At 48.0% G+C, this 15,186-nt stretch overlaps 2 protein-coding genes across 2 annotated transcripts in view; both read right to left on the bottom strand.

The window, feature by feature from the left end:
• Positions 1-226: 226 nt before the first annotated feature.
• LOC125759165 (lysosomal alpha-mannosidase-like) overlaps positions 227-15,186 on the bottom strand; it is a 122,411-nt gene continuing 107,451 nt past the window's right edge. Inside the window, exons 2-4 of the mRNA XM_049417570.1 lie at positions 10,287-10,457; positions 4,462-4,813; positions 227-324 (exon numbers count right to left, since the gene is read on the bottom strand). Of these exons, the coding sequence (XP_049273527.1) occupies positions 227-324; positions 4,462-4,759 (396 nt within the window). The 5' untranslated portion in view covers positions 4,760-4,813; positions 10,287-10,457. The remainder of the gene's footprint in view (positions 325-4,461; positions 4,814-10,286; positions 10,458-15,186) is intronic.
• On the bottom strand, positions 8,015-8,949 carry LOC119400397 (nucleoside diphosphate kinase-like). The gene has a single exon (XM_037667418.2). The coding sequence runs from the start codon at positions 8,791-8,793 to the stop codon at positions 8,185-8,187; it is 609 nt and encodes a 202-aa protein (XP_037523346.1). The 5' UTR covers positions 8,794-8,949; the 3' UTR covers positions 8,015-8,184.

Genomic DNA, 15,186 nt, shown 5'->3' with positions numbered 1-15,186 from the left:
ATCTGCCTGCCCGACCCCCACTTCAGATCAAGGAGGTGCCCCTACCCCCCCCCCCCCCCCCCCCAAAGAGAAAAAAGAAAAACTTCTGGCTACGTCTTTGCAAGCACCTATACCAAGACAACACAGCGCCGGTTAGGAAACTCGCATAGAGGGTGGCGCCAGATTGAACTCTAGGTAATGTTGTTAGAAACTCTTATGGGCCAGAGCGAGTAGTTTCCACACGATGTCATACCGTCAGCTTGTCCTTGGGGCAGTCGGCGTCGAAGCAGTAGCCCTCGGGCCATCCTCGACGAGCTGTTGCCGTGAAGATTTCCCCGGCCTCCCCTGCAGCACGAAAAATAAAGTCCTACCTTCGAACCGCCCAGCCTTTCACAGCCTTCCAAATCATTTCAATCTGTTGAGTAACAGCAGCGTGCATCAGCGTGGAATGGCTTCCGCAAGAAACGAACAATATTTTTGCAAGAGTTCGTGCTAGATTCATTACCACACCTTGGATCCGCTCCAAGGTGAGGCAGCGGAGGTCTAATCCAATTCTACTTGCTTCGTTAAGCGTGATAATTTCCTGTTGCCATGGGTTACGTTTGTGTTGTTGGGCAGATACACGTGTTTCTGATCATATAATTTCGGAAAATACTTTAAGCAAGCTTCAAAATACGCAACATTCTCATAAATTGTTGAGATAATCCCTTGTCTCCCAGCTGTTTAACCATAACTATTCCGTTATCTGTGAGCGTTGCATTGTGTTACCTTTTTAAACTGTATTTTAAACTGTATTTGCTTATGCTTATACACGAAAAAGCCAGGAAGAGAAGTTCGTTGCTGACTGTAGGTGGATGCCCCGCCACGGTGGTTTAGTGGTTATGGCGCTCGACTGCAGACCTGAAGGTCGCGGGATCGAATCACGGCCGCGGCGGCTGCATTTTCGATGGGGGCGAAAATGGTTGAGGACCGTGTACTTAGATTTAGGTGCACGTTAAAGAACCCCAGGTGGTCGAAATTTCCGGAGCCCTTCACTAGGGCGTCTCTCATAATCATATCGTGGTTTTGGGACGTTAAACCCCAGATATTATTATTATTATTATTACTGTAGGTGGATCTACAGTCTTGCAAGATGCTACGGCCATTGCCTCGCCAACATCTTCCTTTCAGGAAAAGTGGAAAACTTTCATCAGGCTTAGCATTTGGGATAGTTGGCACCCTTTCCGTAGACGAAATGAAGGTAGCGAAAGGCAACAGAAACAAGGAGACCGAGCACGACAAGCTCTTACAGACACTTATTGAATCTTACCTTTAACCACCCAGCCTTTCATAGCCTTCGAAATCGCTTGAGCCTGTTGAATAACAGCGTTGTGCAGGAGCGTGGACTGGCTGCACTACAAGCTCTTATTGGCTCTTGTGGAAGGAGCTCTTATGGAAGCTCTTATCGAAACAATCACAATGAAACCTTTTCATCTGGATTGTCCGGAACCGTCCCTTGTCCACGCGCTATACACGTGAAATTATGCATCACCAAGTCCGATATTTGCGGCCTATTCGTACCTGCTACTAGCACCGGTGGCGCAACAAAGCGATTGACAAAAGACTGTTTTTGACTCAGTCGCTCACTGCTCGATTTATCAGTGACGCGACTCCAGTCGCGAACCTCTGAATCAATCAGATGCGCAGCAACGGGATGTCTGCTGATTGTACGAGGCAGAGGCGGTGCGACCAGACGTAAATTCGGCGTGGAGACGGGTAGGTAGTACGTTGCACCATCCGGTGTGAACACTGGTCACCTATCACAAACGGCTCCTGTATGAAGTCTCCTGTATTGAGTGAGTGAGTGAGTGAGTGAGTGAGTGAGTGAGTGAGTGAGTGAGTGAGTGAGTGAGTGAGTGAGTGAGTGAGTGAGTGAGTGAGTGAGTGAGTGAGTGAGTGAGTGAGTGAGTGAGTGAGTGAGTGAGTGAGTGAGTGAGTGAGTGAGTGAGTGAGTGAGTGAGTGAGTGAGTGAGTGAGTGAGTGAGTGAGTGAGTGAGTGAGTGAGTGAGTGAGTGAGTGAGTGAGTGAGTGAGTGAGTGAGTGAGTGAGTGAGTGAGTGAGTGAGTGAGTGAGTGAGTGAGTGAGTGAGTGAGTGAGTGAGTGAGTGAGTGAGTGAGTGAGTGAGTGAGTGAGTGAGTGAGTGAGTGAGTGAGTGAGTGAGTGAGTGAGTGAGTGAGTGAGTGAGTGAGTGAGTGAGTGAGTGAGTGAGTGAGTGAGTGAGTGAGTGAGTGAGTGAGTGAGTGAGTGAGTGAGTGAGTGAGTGAGTGAGTGAGTGAGTGAGTGAGTGAGTGAGTGAGTGAGTGAGTGAGTGAGTGAGTGAGTGAGTGAGTGAGTGAGTGAGTGAGTGAGTGAGTGAGTGAGTGAGTGAGTGAGTGAGTGAGTGAGTGAGCGAGCGAGCGAGCGAATAAATTTCATTTCCCTCTTAGCAGCGGAGCCGTTTAAGCTTGGCAAATTTCGGTTCGCCACTACAAATATCATCATCATGAACGGCCTCTACCTCATATGGCATCTCGCGTCGCCTAGCGCCTAGCATAGCTGCGCCTAGGGTGTGCAACGTAATAACTCGGCCAGCGCACTCCCTCTTCGTCCTCTTCTTCATCTCCTGCCTCGCTCCCCGAACCCGTGCGCCCGGCGCCCGCGCTCTCGTTGCGCAGGTTTGTCCGGCGTGGGATGTCATAAGTCGAACAAGTGAGAGAACGAGTACAGAGAGAGAGAAAGAGAGATAAAAACAAAAAAAGATGGAAAGAATGAGAAATAGAGAGAAAGAAAGGGAACAAAGAGGAAAGAAGGTACAAAGACAGAGAAACAAATAGACAGAGAGAGAAAGATATAGAAAGAAACATTCACAAAAAGAGATAGAAAAAAAAACAGTGCCACAGAGAAAGAGAAAGAAAGAGATAAAGAGAGAGCAACAGAGAAAGAGAGAAAGAAAGAGAGAGAGAGAGAGGAAGTGCCAGCAGGCGTTTGTCATCCCCTCGTGTGGCATGACGCCAGTCCACCAGTCGTGCTAGGCTTTTGCTACCTCCTCAGTCCACCTCAGGACTCGGTCCTGGAAGGTGAGATCGGAGCTGCGCAAGACAGTCTCCTACAGCTCCTCACTACCAATTAAAGCTTTGAGGGTGTGGGGGGAGATTTTATGTCCGGATAGCAGATCTCTGGCATAGATAAACTTGAGGCTGTACAAAAAAGAACCGATTAGATTCATATTTGGTAGGCACAATCGCGATTTCTCACCCTCCTCAAATGCTAAGTTACTATTCAGAATACGGGTGGCTCAGACACGCACACGGCATCGTCTTATCATGCTTCACAAAATCATGAGTTCTTTTGTTCGAGTCTGCGTGCCCATTTCTTTCGCCACCAACGCTGTGCGCACAACTAGGCGCACAGATTTGGTGAACATCGGTCCGGTCAAATTGCAAATGAACTGCTTTAAATTTTCTTTCCTCCCGTCAACAACTGAACTGCGTAACTCGATGGCTTTGTTAGAAGACTGCCTACGGAACAACTTTATGCAGAAATGACACAAAATATGTCTTAATACTTGATAGCATCTTAATTTTGATCTGCAATCTGTGAATCTGTTATGAGCGTATTCTTTTAACCCAATATGCTATGCAATGTTACGTTATCGCGCACCACTTTGAGGACGAAGACTGAACCACACGTGTGTGTTCGTGTGGCTCAAAGTGGTGCGCAATAACGTAACGATGAATAGATACCAACTGGCCCAAGCAAGTACCCTTACATGTTATGCAAACTCTGTTCTTGAACCTTCAATGATTCAATATTTCAAGTTTTCATACTCAATATTTATTATTATTTCAATTTTGGTATCTGATCTGTAAATACGTTTTACCTCTTCTGTGTGTTCTTTTAACTTGTTAGATTATGCAAATGCGTTCTTGCATCTTCAATCTTCTGTAATGACCCACCCCTGCTATGTCTCCTACAGAGACAGCGGTATTTGTAAATAAAAAAAAATTAGTGCAGCTTGCGCTAAGTCGTGCAGGGTTGGGCCACAGCACAGCTGGTGGGCACTTGGCTGTTTTTGGCTTGGCTAGCCTTTTACCCTCTCCCCTCTCTCTTTCCCACCCCGTCCTATACTGTACAATGCATGGCTATGCTTGCTCTCACCAAGGAAGTTTCTTTCGCCAAGAATTTATCTCCTCCTCTACCTTTATTTATCTTTCTCTCTCTCTCTTTCTCTCTCTTTCTTTCTCTCGCCCATCAGAATTATTGCATCCCACGCCGAAGAAATAGCCGCATGTGTTCTGGCAGCGAAGCAGGATACGACAATGAAAAAGAGAGCGCGTGCCCGTTCATGATGACGATAACTTTCTATGTTCGACACACGGCCAACCTCGAGCATAACAGCTCTGCCGTAAAATAAATGTCACGTGGCAACGCCCCATCATATCTCCCGTACTGCTGCCTACGCACCCAGGCTGGCGTCGGCCTTCCAGACGAAGTGCGACGCCATGTTCTCCGGTAGGCGACTGAGGAACAGGCCGTGCAGTCCCGCCTGCGACAGCAGCGACGCCAGCTCGACCGAGTGTCCCCACGTGTCCAGCTGCCATGCGGCGCGTGGGCGTCCGCAGTCGCCCAGGTTCTCTTGCAGCCAGCGCATGCCCAGAGTGAGCTGGTCGACGAGCGCCGAGTAGTGACAGCTCGCTTCGTCCGGCTGCACCCAGCCTCCGCCCAGGGGCTCCAGGCGACCGGAGTCCACGAGGCGGTGCATCCGGGTTCTGGAGCTGACGTTCTGTTCCTCCCACCAGCGTGCCACGAATGCCACCTGCGATGAAGAACCGCGGCATTAATATTAATCATCCGAACTTTTAATGGTTTGTTTGTTTGTTTGAGAGAGAGAGAAAAAGAGCTCTGCATTGAAGAATAGATTATTCTGCCGGCGTATACAAAGGCGTGCTACTTTGCATAGGGGAAGGGAGTTGAGGACAGAAAGGCCCCAGGAGGAACGGCAAGAAAAGATAAGGGGGAAAAGTAATATGATCATAGTAAGAGCATGTGAGAACGTAATGGTTGTGATGTAAGCTACATCACATGAAGAAATATAATATCTGGCGTTTAATGTTCCAAAACCACGGTATTAATATGAGGGGCGCCGTAGTGGAGGGCTCCGGAAATTTCGACCAGCTAGGGTTCATTAACGTGCACCTAAATCTAAGTACACGGGCCTCAAACATTTTCGCCTCCATCGAAAACGCAGCCGCCGCGGCCGGGATTCGATGACGCAACCTTCGGGTCAGCAGCCGAGCGCCATAACCACTAGACCACCGTGGCGGGGCACCTTACATGAGGAAAAGCCAGCAGAACCACGGCACACGAGAAAGGCAGGCGCATACAACGCTGGATGGCAAAGACGGCAAAAAAAGATTATTGTTTATTCTTCCTTTCACCTGGTGACGTGGTAGGAGATACTGATGTTCTGCGCATGCGCCCTGAGGTTTCCTGGTTGAATAATTCCCTTCAATAAAGGCACGGTTGTTCCAGCTATGTGTGCGTCTGCCTTCTTTCTCGCGTCCCGTGGTTTTGCTGGCTTTTCTGTAAGTAACATGAACCAACTGGCTCACATTTCGACTCCTCTGCCGCTTTACAGTTTATCATTTAAGTTACAGTCCTCGAAGAACTTGGAAGGAATACGCTCAACTTCCCAAGCACAGCTAGGTCTAGGGAATATACTTGGACCTATGTCTTCTACTCAGCAACGTCAAATATTAAAGCTTTGCTTGCTTGATTGCTTGCTTGCTTGAGGTGAGCCCAAAGTGAATCTAGCTCTACGTATAGTCCTCGGACTTGTCTCACGGGCTCAACTGCTATGAGGGTTAGGAAGTAGCGCATCGTACCCAACGAACGCTATCTCTGCTGTTTTTTAGGCAGTTTTAGAATAGGCTACGCAAAGATAGCGTAAGGTTATCGAGAGCGTAAGATTTCCTTGATAAAAACACATTACATATTATACCTATTGGGTTTACGCCAGCGTGTACGGCATCCTCTTTTTTTTCGCAGCTAAACGCACTCTGCGTCTCTGGAGACCCTCTAACCTATGCGTGCGTGCCTGAAGCCCTGCGTACCGAGTCCTCCGTGCCGAGCCTCGTGTTGGCCTTTTGAAAACTTCATTTATTTCCAGCATTCTGGATGCTGAGCGTAGTTAAAAAGCCTCTAAAGGGCTTGACTGGGACCACGACCCCTTACATATAATATGGGCGGCATAGGCAACATGTTTTATTACAATGAAAATGTACTGAGAAAACAATCTTAGTGAAAGTTTCTAAAAATCTATTGTAGCATAAAGATTAAAAAATAATAAATTAAAAGTTCATACTGAGAAAAACAAATGATCTTATAGACTCCCTTATGCATAAAAAACAAGGTCTTTAGAGCGTACAACAATGCAAGAAATACAAGATACAAGATTAGCACCAAACTCAGACTGGGCATGTGCTCATATGTATACTACACGTGCAACCAAAACACATATATAGCCGAATTTCAAAGGGAAAAAAATGCACTTGAGAAACACAAAAAAATTGTAAACAAATTACAGCTATAAGTTGAAATAACAGCACGTTGAACATAGTCAGGCCTTAGGTTTCTAGATAAACAAGTTTACTTGCTTTATCCAGGGATCTTACGTTGGCCGAGCGTGAACAGCCCAAGGACTGTCCCACAGCTTGGCGGTGACAGCAACGGTAGTTTTGTGGACGGTATTCGTGCGGGAATATTGTGAGGCTTTGCCCGACGCCATTTAGTAACCTTGCGTCCAAGCATGCAGTCGTTAATGAACAGCTTTAGTTGGGCTACAGCACCTAGAATATACTTACATTCTAGGACGTCCGCAGTACTCCTGTAGAAGCAGGCCGCCAGCCATTTCCAAAGGCAGTCTGTTCGCAAAGCTGCTGCGGACACCCAACTACATCTAATAAGGCATCCGTTTTCTACGCCGAACAACGGCCGCCCTGGAACGCTAGCACCTTCCTAGCGTTCTTTCGCGGCCGTGACCTAACTATACATAAGAGCAGCGCCTCCTCTTGCGTTGATTAGAGCAAATGCCAAACGATTTTTATTACTTGCCGACGCCTGCACGCATCGCATTCATTTCGGCTACAATTTATTCACGGCCCCTCGCCCAGCGACGCTCGCCGTCAGTTGCTGCTTGTACCAGACGTAGCTCTGCGTCTAGCGATCTCCAAAATTTGCCTTCGCAGTACGGCGAGAGCACTTCGCGTAAAACTGTGTCGCGGACGCGCTGCCGCGTTCAATCGTAGCCAGAGGCTCTAATCAGAGAATACCTTCTGTTTGCGTCTGTGTTGCCGTTCAGGAGGTATGGCTCCTTTTTTCAAGGACCGCTAAAAGGACATGCACGTATAGAAACATGCCACCAATGCTATCTGTAGCAATCTTTTTTTTTAAGAACAGTCTCTCTTTAATATTTGCATAAACGCATGAAGGTGAGAATTCTAAACAGTTTGCTCAATTCAACTATGCGGTGTGAAGTGCCTAACCAAAGACGTCTTCAACTCCGGACAATCAAATTCGGGAAGAAACTATCGTACCCCGTTACAAATACGGTGTGCAAGAGATCCAGAATAACTATCATAAAGAATTATTGACTATGACGTCAGACTTAGCAGCATATTTCCTGCATGATTTGCAAAGTACACAACGCCTATGAGCCGTGCACATCTGCGGTAAAGCTTCCGCGTCTGAAGGCAATGTGACAACTTGCCCATAATCATTCGGCGCTATGCGTAACGTATCCAAACGCATCAGAAACGGCCAAACGCTGTCGATTTACATAACGCACGAATGACTAGACATCCCATAACCACGATATCATTATATGATACGCCGTAGTGGAGGGCTCAGGAAATTTCTACCACCTGAGGTTCTTTAACGTGCACCTAAGTACAGGGGCCTCTGGCATTCCGCGCCCGTCGAAATGCGGCCAATGACAAGTCAGAACCAGCACTGTGAAAACAAGCAACATTTACTGTTCAGAGCAACGCACTCTCAATGACGGAAAGAAAAAAATAGTCGCACTCCGAGTGGTGAGAAAGCATCGGCCACACACACCCACTGAGGAAAAGAAACAAGAAGCAAGTCACACTCCCGAGTGGTGAAAACACGGCGGCCACTTCCTCATCATCACTCGTATAACAACGACTCCATCTGGGGCTTCCACTCGACGAGCTCACTCTCCTTGAACCACAAGGCGATCTCCTTCTTGGCACTCTCGACGCCGTCGCTTCCGTGGATCAGATTGCGTCCCACCTGGATGCAGTAGTCGCCTCGCACCGTGCCCAGCTTGGCCTGAAGAGGGTTGGTGGCACCGATCATGTCCCGGCCGGTCAGGATGGCGTTCGCCCCTTCCCACACCATGGGAACCACGGGACCGGTCTGCATGAACTTTACCAGGCCGTTGAAGAAAGGCTTACCGGCGAGATCGGCGTAGTGTTCCTTGAGCAACGCCTCGCCGGCCATCATGAACTTGAGCGCGACCAGCTTGTAGCCGCGGTTCTCGAAGCGTGCGATGACTTCGCCCACGAGGCCTCGCTGGACGCCGTCCGGCTTGACCATGATGAAGGTGCGTTCCCGTGGAGCCATGGAGGGTTCGAACTCGACGCGAACGGACTGCGGGAGCACGGCGCGGGTCGGGTTGCCGGGGCGTTCCGAGGCAGCCGGCCGCTGATCTTCGCCGGATGTCGATGGAGACGATGCCTGAATGGCCTTGTCAACTGGAAGTGCGCGTGACATGGCAGTCTCTGCTCGTGATGAACTGTCTCGGATGAAAAGACGAAGTTTTCGTCGTATTTCGCAGAGGATGGCGAAAGAGCAGAATAGACGCAACCGCGCCCGCTGAGCCGAACTGTAGCGTCTGTGTCGCACCACCGTCACCTATGAGGGACGCGAGGAGAGCAGCGGTAGCGCTCCCAGACGCAACGTATAGAATTAAATGTTTATTTGAAAGAATGGTGAAGCGTCATCTATGAATCAATATATAAACTAACGAACACTTTAACGAATCACATGGTCACACTACAGGGAAGACGCGCTCGCCGTATCTCCTTCTTTTGTTTAGCTCGAGTGGGACTGATATGCCAATAAGTTTTCCCGGGAAGCGCTCACGACTGTTGGCGCGTAAGGTACCCCCTAGACAGGCGCTGCATGTTCTTGAGCGAGCGCCATTCTTCAAAAGTGCTCGCTTGTTCACAGAAAGTGCGGACGCACCCAGTTTCGCTGAAATAGTGTGCACATGCGTGACGGCGAGGCAGATGGGTGTCGCATTTCGTGACGATTCTTTTGCTTCCCAGACATTGTGTCCAGTGCTATGTGTCCTGCGCGTTCGCTTTCGCCCCCTTTCTGTGGACAATCATTTTCCATTGTCTAGTACATCTGACTGCTGGGGAATTACAATGATTGCGCCGAACGCTTGCGTGCAAATCAACACTGACTTTTGCGAGGCGCTGCTCTTACCCAGTCTTAAATATTGGATAGCGCGGATTCAAGACAGGACCGAGAGAAACACTTATGCACAAGGCAAGCGCTCAGGGCAGAAATCCTAGGCCGAAGTGAGAATACGCTTGCCAGATAACTCTTTTTGAACCTTATCACATTGAAAGAAAGAGATCAGTTGTATCAATGACACGTCTGTTGTGCTGCGCATCAAAGAAAAACAGTTCTTAGAAAGATGGTTATGATATATGTACTTGTCTTGATCTTCCGTACTTGCTGATTGCTGTGTGACTGTAACGGGCAGTGCGCCTGCGCGTGCTATCGCGGCTGTGTGTAGGGAAGCTTTTCATAATAAAGCTTACAGTTGCGAGTAAGCGCTTGTCTGTTCTTTCCCTGTCCTGTGTTGAATGCGCGCTACCCAGTACTTAATAATAATTGTTTGGGTTTAACGTCCCAAAACCAAGACATGATTATGAGAGAGGCCCTAGGGGAGGCCTCCGGAAATTTTGACCACGTGGGGTTCCTTAACCTGCACCTAAATCTAATTGCACGGGTCTCAAGCATTTTCGCTTCTATCAAAAAGCTACCCAGTATTTAAAACTATAAAACAACTAGCCCAGCAACGAATTTCGTTGAGTTCACACAGATGCGGCTGCTACAGTTTTATTGCCCAGGCTACATTTTATTCGCTCGCTTGAGACCTCACTTCCCTTAGCGGTGACTACAAGGAAAAGCACGAAGTCTGTGCTAAAGCCCCGTTTAGGTCAGTGTAAGCCTTCGCCACCACCACTCACCTGGTCGAAAGAGAAGCGCCGCGGTGAGTTCGGCGACAGTTCTTCCACCACGGCCGAAAGGGTTGGCTTGGCCCAGTTCTCGTAGAGGTTCTCAAAAGTGTCGGATGCCTCGATCCGCCAGTAAGGGACCACGTGGAAGTTGAGGACGCCGGGCTTCGCCTCGGGACACGTCTACGAGAAGACGTGAGGACAGCACTACACTATTGACGAGAAACTCTACTCAACAATATGCGTCACCAATGCATTGCCCATGATAGCAGCTTAATTAGTAGCTATGAAAAAAAAAATTCACCCGTTTGAAGCAGCAACGGAAACCCATACGTGGGTCTCTCATAAAGTTTCACAGGCGAAGGAAAACAGTTTTGTTTTACGATATTTGCCGGTGAAAAATATGCCGCTTATTTCAGTATCGACTGCCTCTGAACACTGAAAACAAAGGAATCGACACTAGGTCGTAATATTCGCTGGCAAACAGTCACGGTATACATTCTCTATTCTTATAATTTGATATAATTACTTCAGTGAACATATTGAAATACTAAAGTCAGTCAGCATTGAAATGCACAACCTTTCACTAACTAAGCGTAGACAACTAGGTTAGTTGGTTTGAAGTGCATTATGAAACCATCTTCCAGCGCACCAACAGACGCAGACGAGTAGAGGAAGACGCCAAGAAACGTCAGCAGTGTCATTTTTTCTACCCGCCTGTGTCTACTTCTGCGCGGCAAAATGTTTCATAATGCTTTTAACCTCTGCTTAGTATCGTTAAGGCTCACGCAGCACTAATTCAAGGCCTGCCGTGATGTGCATTGCCCCTCCTCCTAATGTTTCCCCGCACTGCGTTACTGCATTGTGCGCAAATGCGATGCACTGGAGTAGCAATACAGGGCACTACATATTTCGAGCTCATATTTCCCAAAACACTCGAAAGACGGAGTGCTTCTGCGGCAAAACGATAGGTTACGAGTTTGAACTCCTTGTTTCAAGTAGTGCTCAAAGCAGTTTCCAGTAGTTTACTTAAGTTCAGCCATCTAAACGCACTTTCTCACTCGCCACGGTGGTCTAATCGTTATGACACTCGACTGCTGACCCGAAGGTTGTGAGATCGAATCCCGGCCGCGGCGGCCGCATTTTCGGTGGAGGCGAAAATGCTTGAGGCCCGTGTACTTAGATTTAGGTGCACGTTAAAGAACCCCAGGTGGTCGCAATTTCCGGAGCCCTCCACTACGGCATCTCTCATAATCATATCGTGGTTTTGGGACGTTAAACCCCAACAATTATTATTACAAACGCACTTTCTGTACTTATCAACAGTACTTACCAACTGTAGATGCGTAACATTTTGATAATCAGTAATAGCATTGGCGATTATCACGTAAATTATGCGGACACCATCGCGGTGAAGTTTGGACCGGTAACCCACCGTGGTGGTCTAGTGGTTATGGTGCTCTACTGCTGACCTGAAGGTCTCTGGATCGAGTCCCGGTCGCAGCGGCCTCATTTCGATGGAGGCGATGGAGGCCCGCGTACTTAGATTTAGGCGCGCGTTAAAGAACCCGAGGTGGACGAAATTTCCGGAGCCCTCCTCTACGGCGTCCCTCATAATCATGTCGTGGTTTTGGGGTGTAAGCCCCCAACAATTAGTATAAGTTTGGACCCGTAGAAATAGTTTTACATGGCATCTTCGCTTTTCGTATTGTCGAATAAAGTGCGATGTGCACGTATGTCTCTTAATCTTAAAGGGACACTAAAGGCAAATATTAAGTCGACGTTGATTGTTGAAATAGCGGTCCAGAAACCTCGTAGTGCTATTTTTATGCCAAGGAAGTGCTTATTTTGAAATAAAACACGTTTTAGTGGTCCGCATCGCGTTAATGCACTTCAAATCACCCGCCTGAAATCCGACTTTCATACGTCATTCCTGCCGTGGCCAACGTTGCCCGCCTTTACTGCGCGGCCGCCGACCAGCAGAGCGAAAGTAGCGGGACCCACAGCAGCAACAACGGCCATCGAAGCCATCGAAGCTTGCCGCAATCGAAATCGCCGCAATGGATGTGGACGGAGAATTTGACAACGAGAGCACGCGACGTTGGGCTCCAATTCAGCGACTTGAGCCCCGATGAACGCGGTATGCTGCTGAGGGCTCGTAGTGCCGGCGTCGTTGCATGCGGCATTTTGTCGAACTTTCTGTCAGAGCAACTTTCACGAGCGCGCAAAGCACACGCGGCAGTACGCGATCCCGAAACTACCACTGAGACGCGACCGCGTGAGCAAAGCAGGGCGCCGGGCGAAACGCAGTTCGGCGAAAACGGAACCTTTGAACTACGCGCGCCGTTCCCCATGGCAACGCCACAGAGGTTCTTTTTTCCATGAAATAAACGGAAACGAACAAACAGCATTTTATTACGTCTTTTGATGCATGGAAGGTTCTTTTTTTATTGCTGCTGTAGTGAAGAGGAACGTCCGGCGCTGCAGCCACATCGCCAGCCCTGTGCGAGGCACGAGCTGGAGCTGCCTAGCCCGTGCTTTTGAATGCTGTCCGCGCCCGTCCAGTTCCTGCTGCTACTGTTACGACGCAACCACCGCTCGTTTTCATTATACTGCTAGTTTGATTACTAGTGATTTATTATAGGCAGACTCTCATACGTCATCGGGATCACTTCGAAAATGTCCCACTCGTGGCTCTCATTATGTGATACATTTAGCTTAATTTCTCGGTAAGTAGGGCACTGCTGTTGATAATACTGCCGTGTTAGACGTTGTCATACATTGACCTTTCACTCTGTCATAAATTGTTATTTGCCTTTAGCGTCCCTTTGAGTGCAGATAGGAACACGAGTTGAAATCAACTTAAGAAGTGCAATGCCTCTAATCTGTCCGCTCGTGTAAGCGGCGACGTGTCGTGTTTATTCAGTGAGGAGAAGGAAATCTGAGACGCGCGGCGCTCTGCAACGGGTCGTCCCACAAGGCCAGTTAAGCTGTGCATACGTCACGGTGCAACCAAGGGCAAGCAGTGGACTGCGTAGATGATTCTGACGCGTCGTCTTGCCGCGATGTCGTGGCGATTAAGGCGAAGAGGCGGTGTAGTGTTGCCCTATCAGCGATTTCGTGCAAGGACAAAGCTGAAGGCGTTTGTACAATTCCGCGCAAGGAGCAATCATAAAAGGGGAGGGGGGGGTCACACGCGCATGCGCGAACGCGTCACACAGAGATGTGCGCATGCGTGGATTCGTTAAAGCGTAAGTGATACCGTATTTACTCGAATGCAACGCGAGTTTTCTTCCAGATTTTTGCTATCTAAATTTGACTCTCGCGTTACAATCGAATATTCTATTTTTTTTCTTCCTGGATGCAATGAAAAGCCACCCCTCGCGTTACAATCGTCGTCGCGGTACAATCGAGTAAATACGGTAACAATTTTTCTGTACGAAATCGCGAAATATTTTTTTTTGTCTATAGCCTGTCTGTTTTCCTCTTGCTCGTTTCTTGTACTTGCGTTTTTTTTTTATTTCCTTCATGGCAGCGACCGTGCTATTTCAACATCACACCACAATATAACATCACTGTAATACCTCAGGACCACGTTCCCGGGTATCACAGAAGGGATGATTTTTCATGAATGAAAAAAAAAAAGAATTGACAAACCAATCTGAAGGTGTCGATGAACGCACATAGACCAGCGAACGTGTATCAGGCATCTCTATCCAGACTGCACTGCCATAAGGTATACATAGTCATCATAACAATCATCATCACTCTTCGTTCGCTTAAAGGCCCTTTCGTGCATATTGTAGGGAGGAAGGGGAAGATGTGGTTCGAAAAGGGTTCATTTAATATCGATTCAAGTGACATCATTCAACATAAATCAAGTGAGGGTAACAAAAGTGATTCAATAGCGTTGACGCTGCAAGCCAAACGTAAATGAACCACTGCATAAAAAAAACAGCAATAAAGAATGAGAAGAGGGCTCCATATGTTAGCACACGTGTTTAGTTAATATCTGTCGAAATTTATTTCGTTCTCGTTCATTGACTATAAAATCAGACAAACAATTTCATGATTCAACCATGCCAGGGGCGTAGCCAAGGGGGTGGTTTGGGGGGGGGTTCAACCCCCCCCCCCCCCGAAATTTTTCAGTTTTGCTTGCGTATATATACACGCACACATACAAACGCACGCACGAACATACATAAAGTATGGTTGAACCCCGCCCGAAAAAAATTTCTGGCTACGCCCCTGAACCATGCTGATAAACATACGAGCATGAGGAATAAGTTAAGATCGTAGCACGATCTTATGTAGATTCAAGCTCACTAATCACAATAAGATATGTTTGGCTCGGGTACGAGATAGCAGGTGCGCATTAAAGCTTAGGCAACGCGATTTGTACGCGATTAGTTTTACGTGTTTCGACGCTTAGCGCGAATGCCTTTTCAAGGAACCCAGTAATTTGATTGCGCTGAGACGATTCAATCAAACCGTTGAAGCAGCACGAATGTTATAATGATCAGATTCGTAATGAGGTCATCATATCACTCAAAGTCATGGCTTATGCGATGTTCACCTCCGAGTGCGATGTGAGCCTCTTGATATCGTCATGCGTGGTGCTACAAGAAGGCCGAGTTTCTTCAAGGACGGTGTTGTTGACTGGACGGACGTGTAAAAGACAGCTCCATGTCTGCCTTTTTTGCTTGTTCCTTGTTCGTCCGTGACCCTCCTTATTCGAGGAGCCCTTCGCTGTCATCTTTGGCGTTTCTCACGTTTCATCTCTATACAAGCTGGCGAGCGCACTACATCGCCATCAAAACGCGCCAATCGGGTTGCGGAAATTGTGCCGCCTTCGTGTCGCCTGCGTTTAACTCATTTTTTTATGCCTATGGTTTGATGTCTGCCTGCACGC

This window comes from Rhipicephalus sanguineus, chromosome 7 (genome assembly GCF_013339695.2).
Source record: "Rhipicephalus sanguineus isolate Rsan-2018 chromosome 7, BIME_Rsan_1.4, whole genome shotgun sequence".
In the NCBI taxonomy this organism is placed as follows: Eukaryota; Metazoa; Arthropoda; class Arachnida; order Ixodida; family Ixodidae; genus Rhipicephalus; species Rhipicephalus sanguineus.
This window is presented reverse-complemented; position numbering and strand designations above follow the sequence as displayed.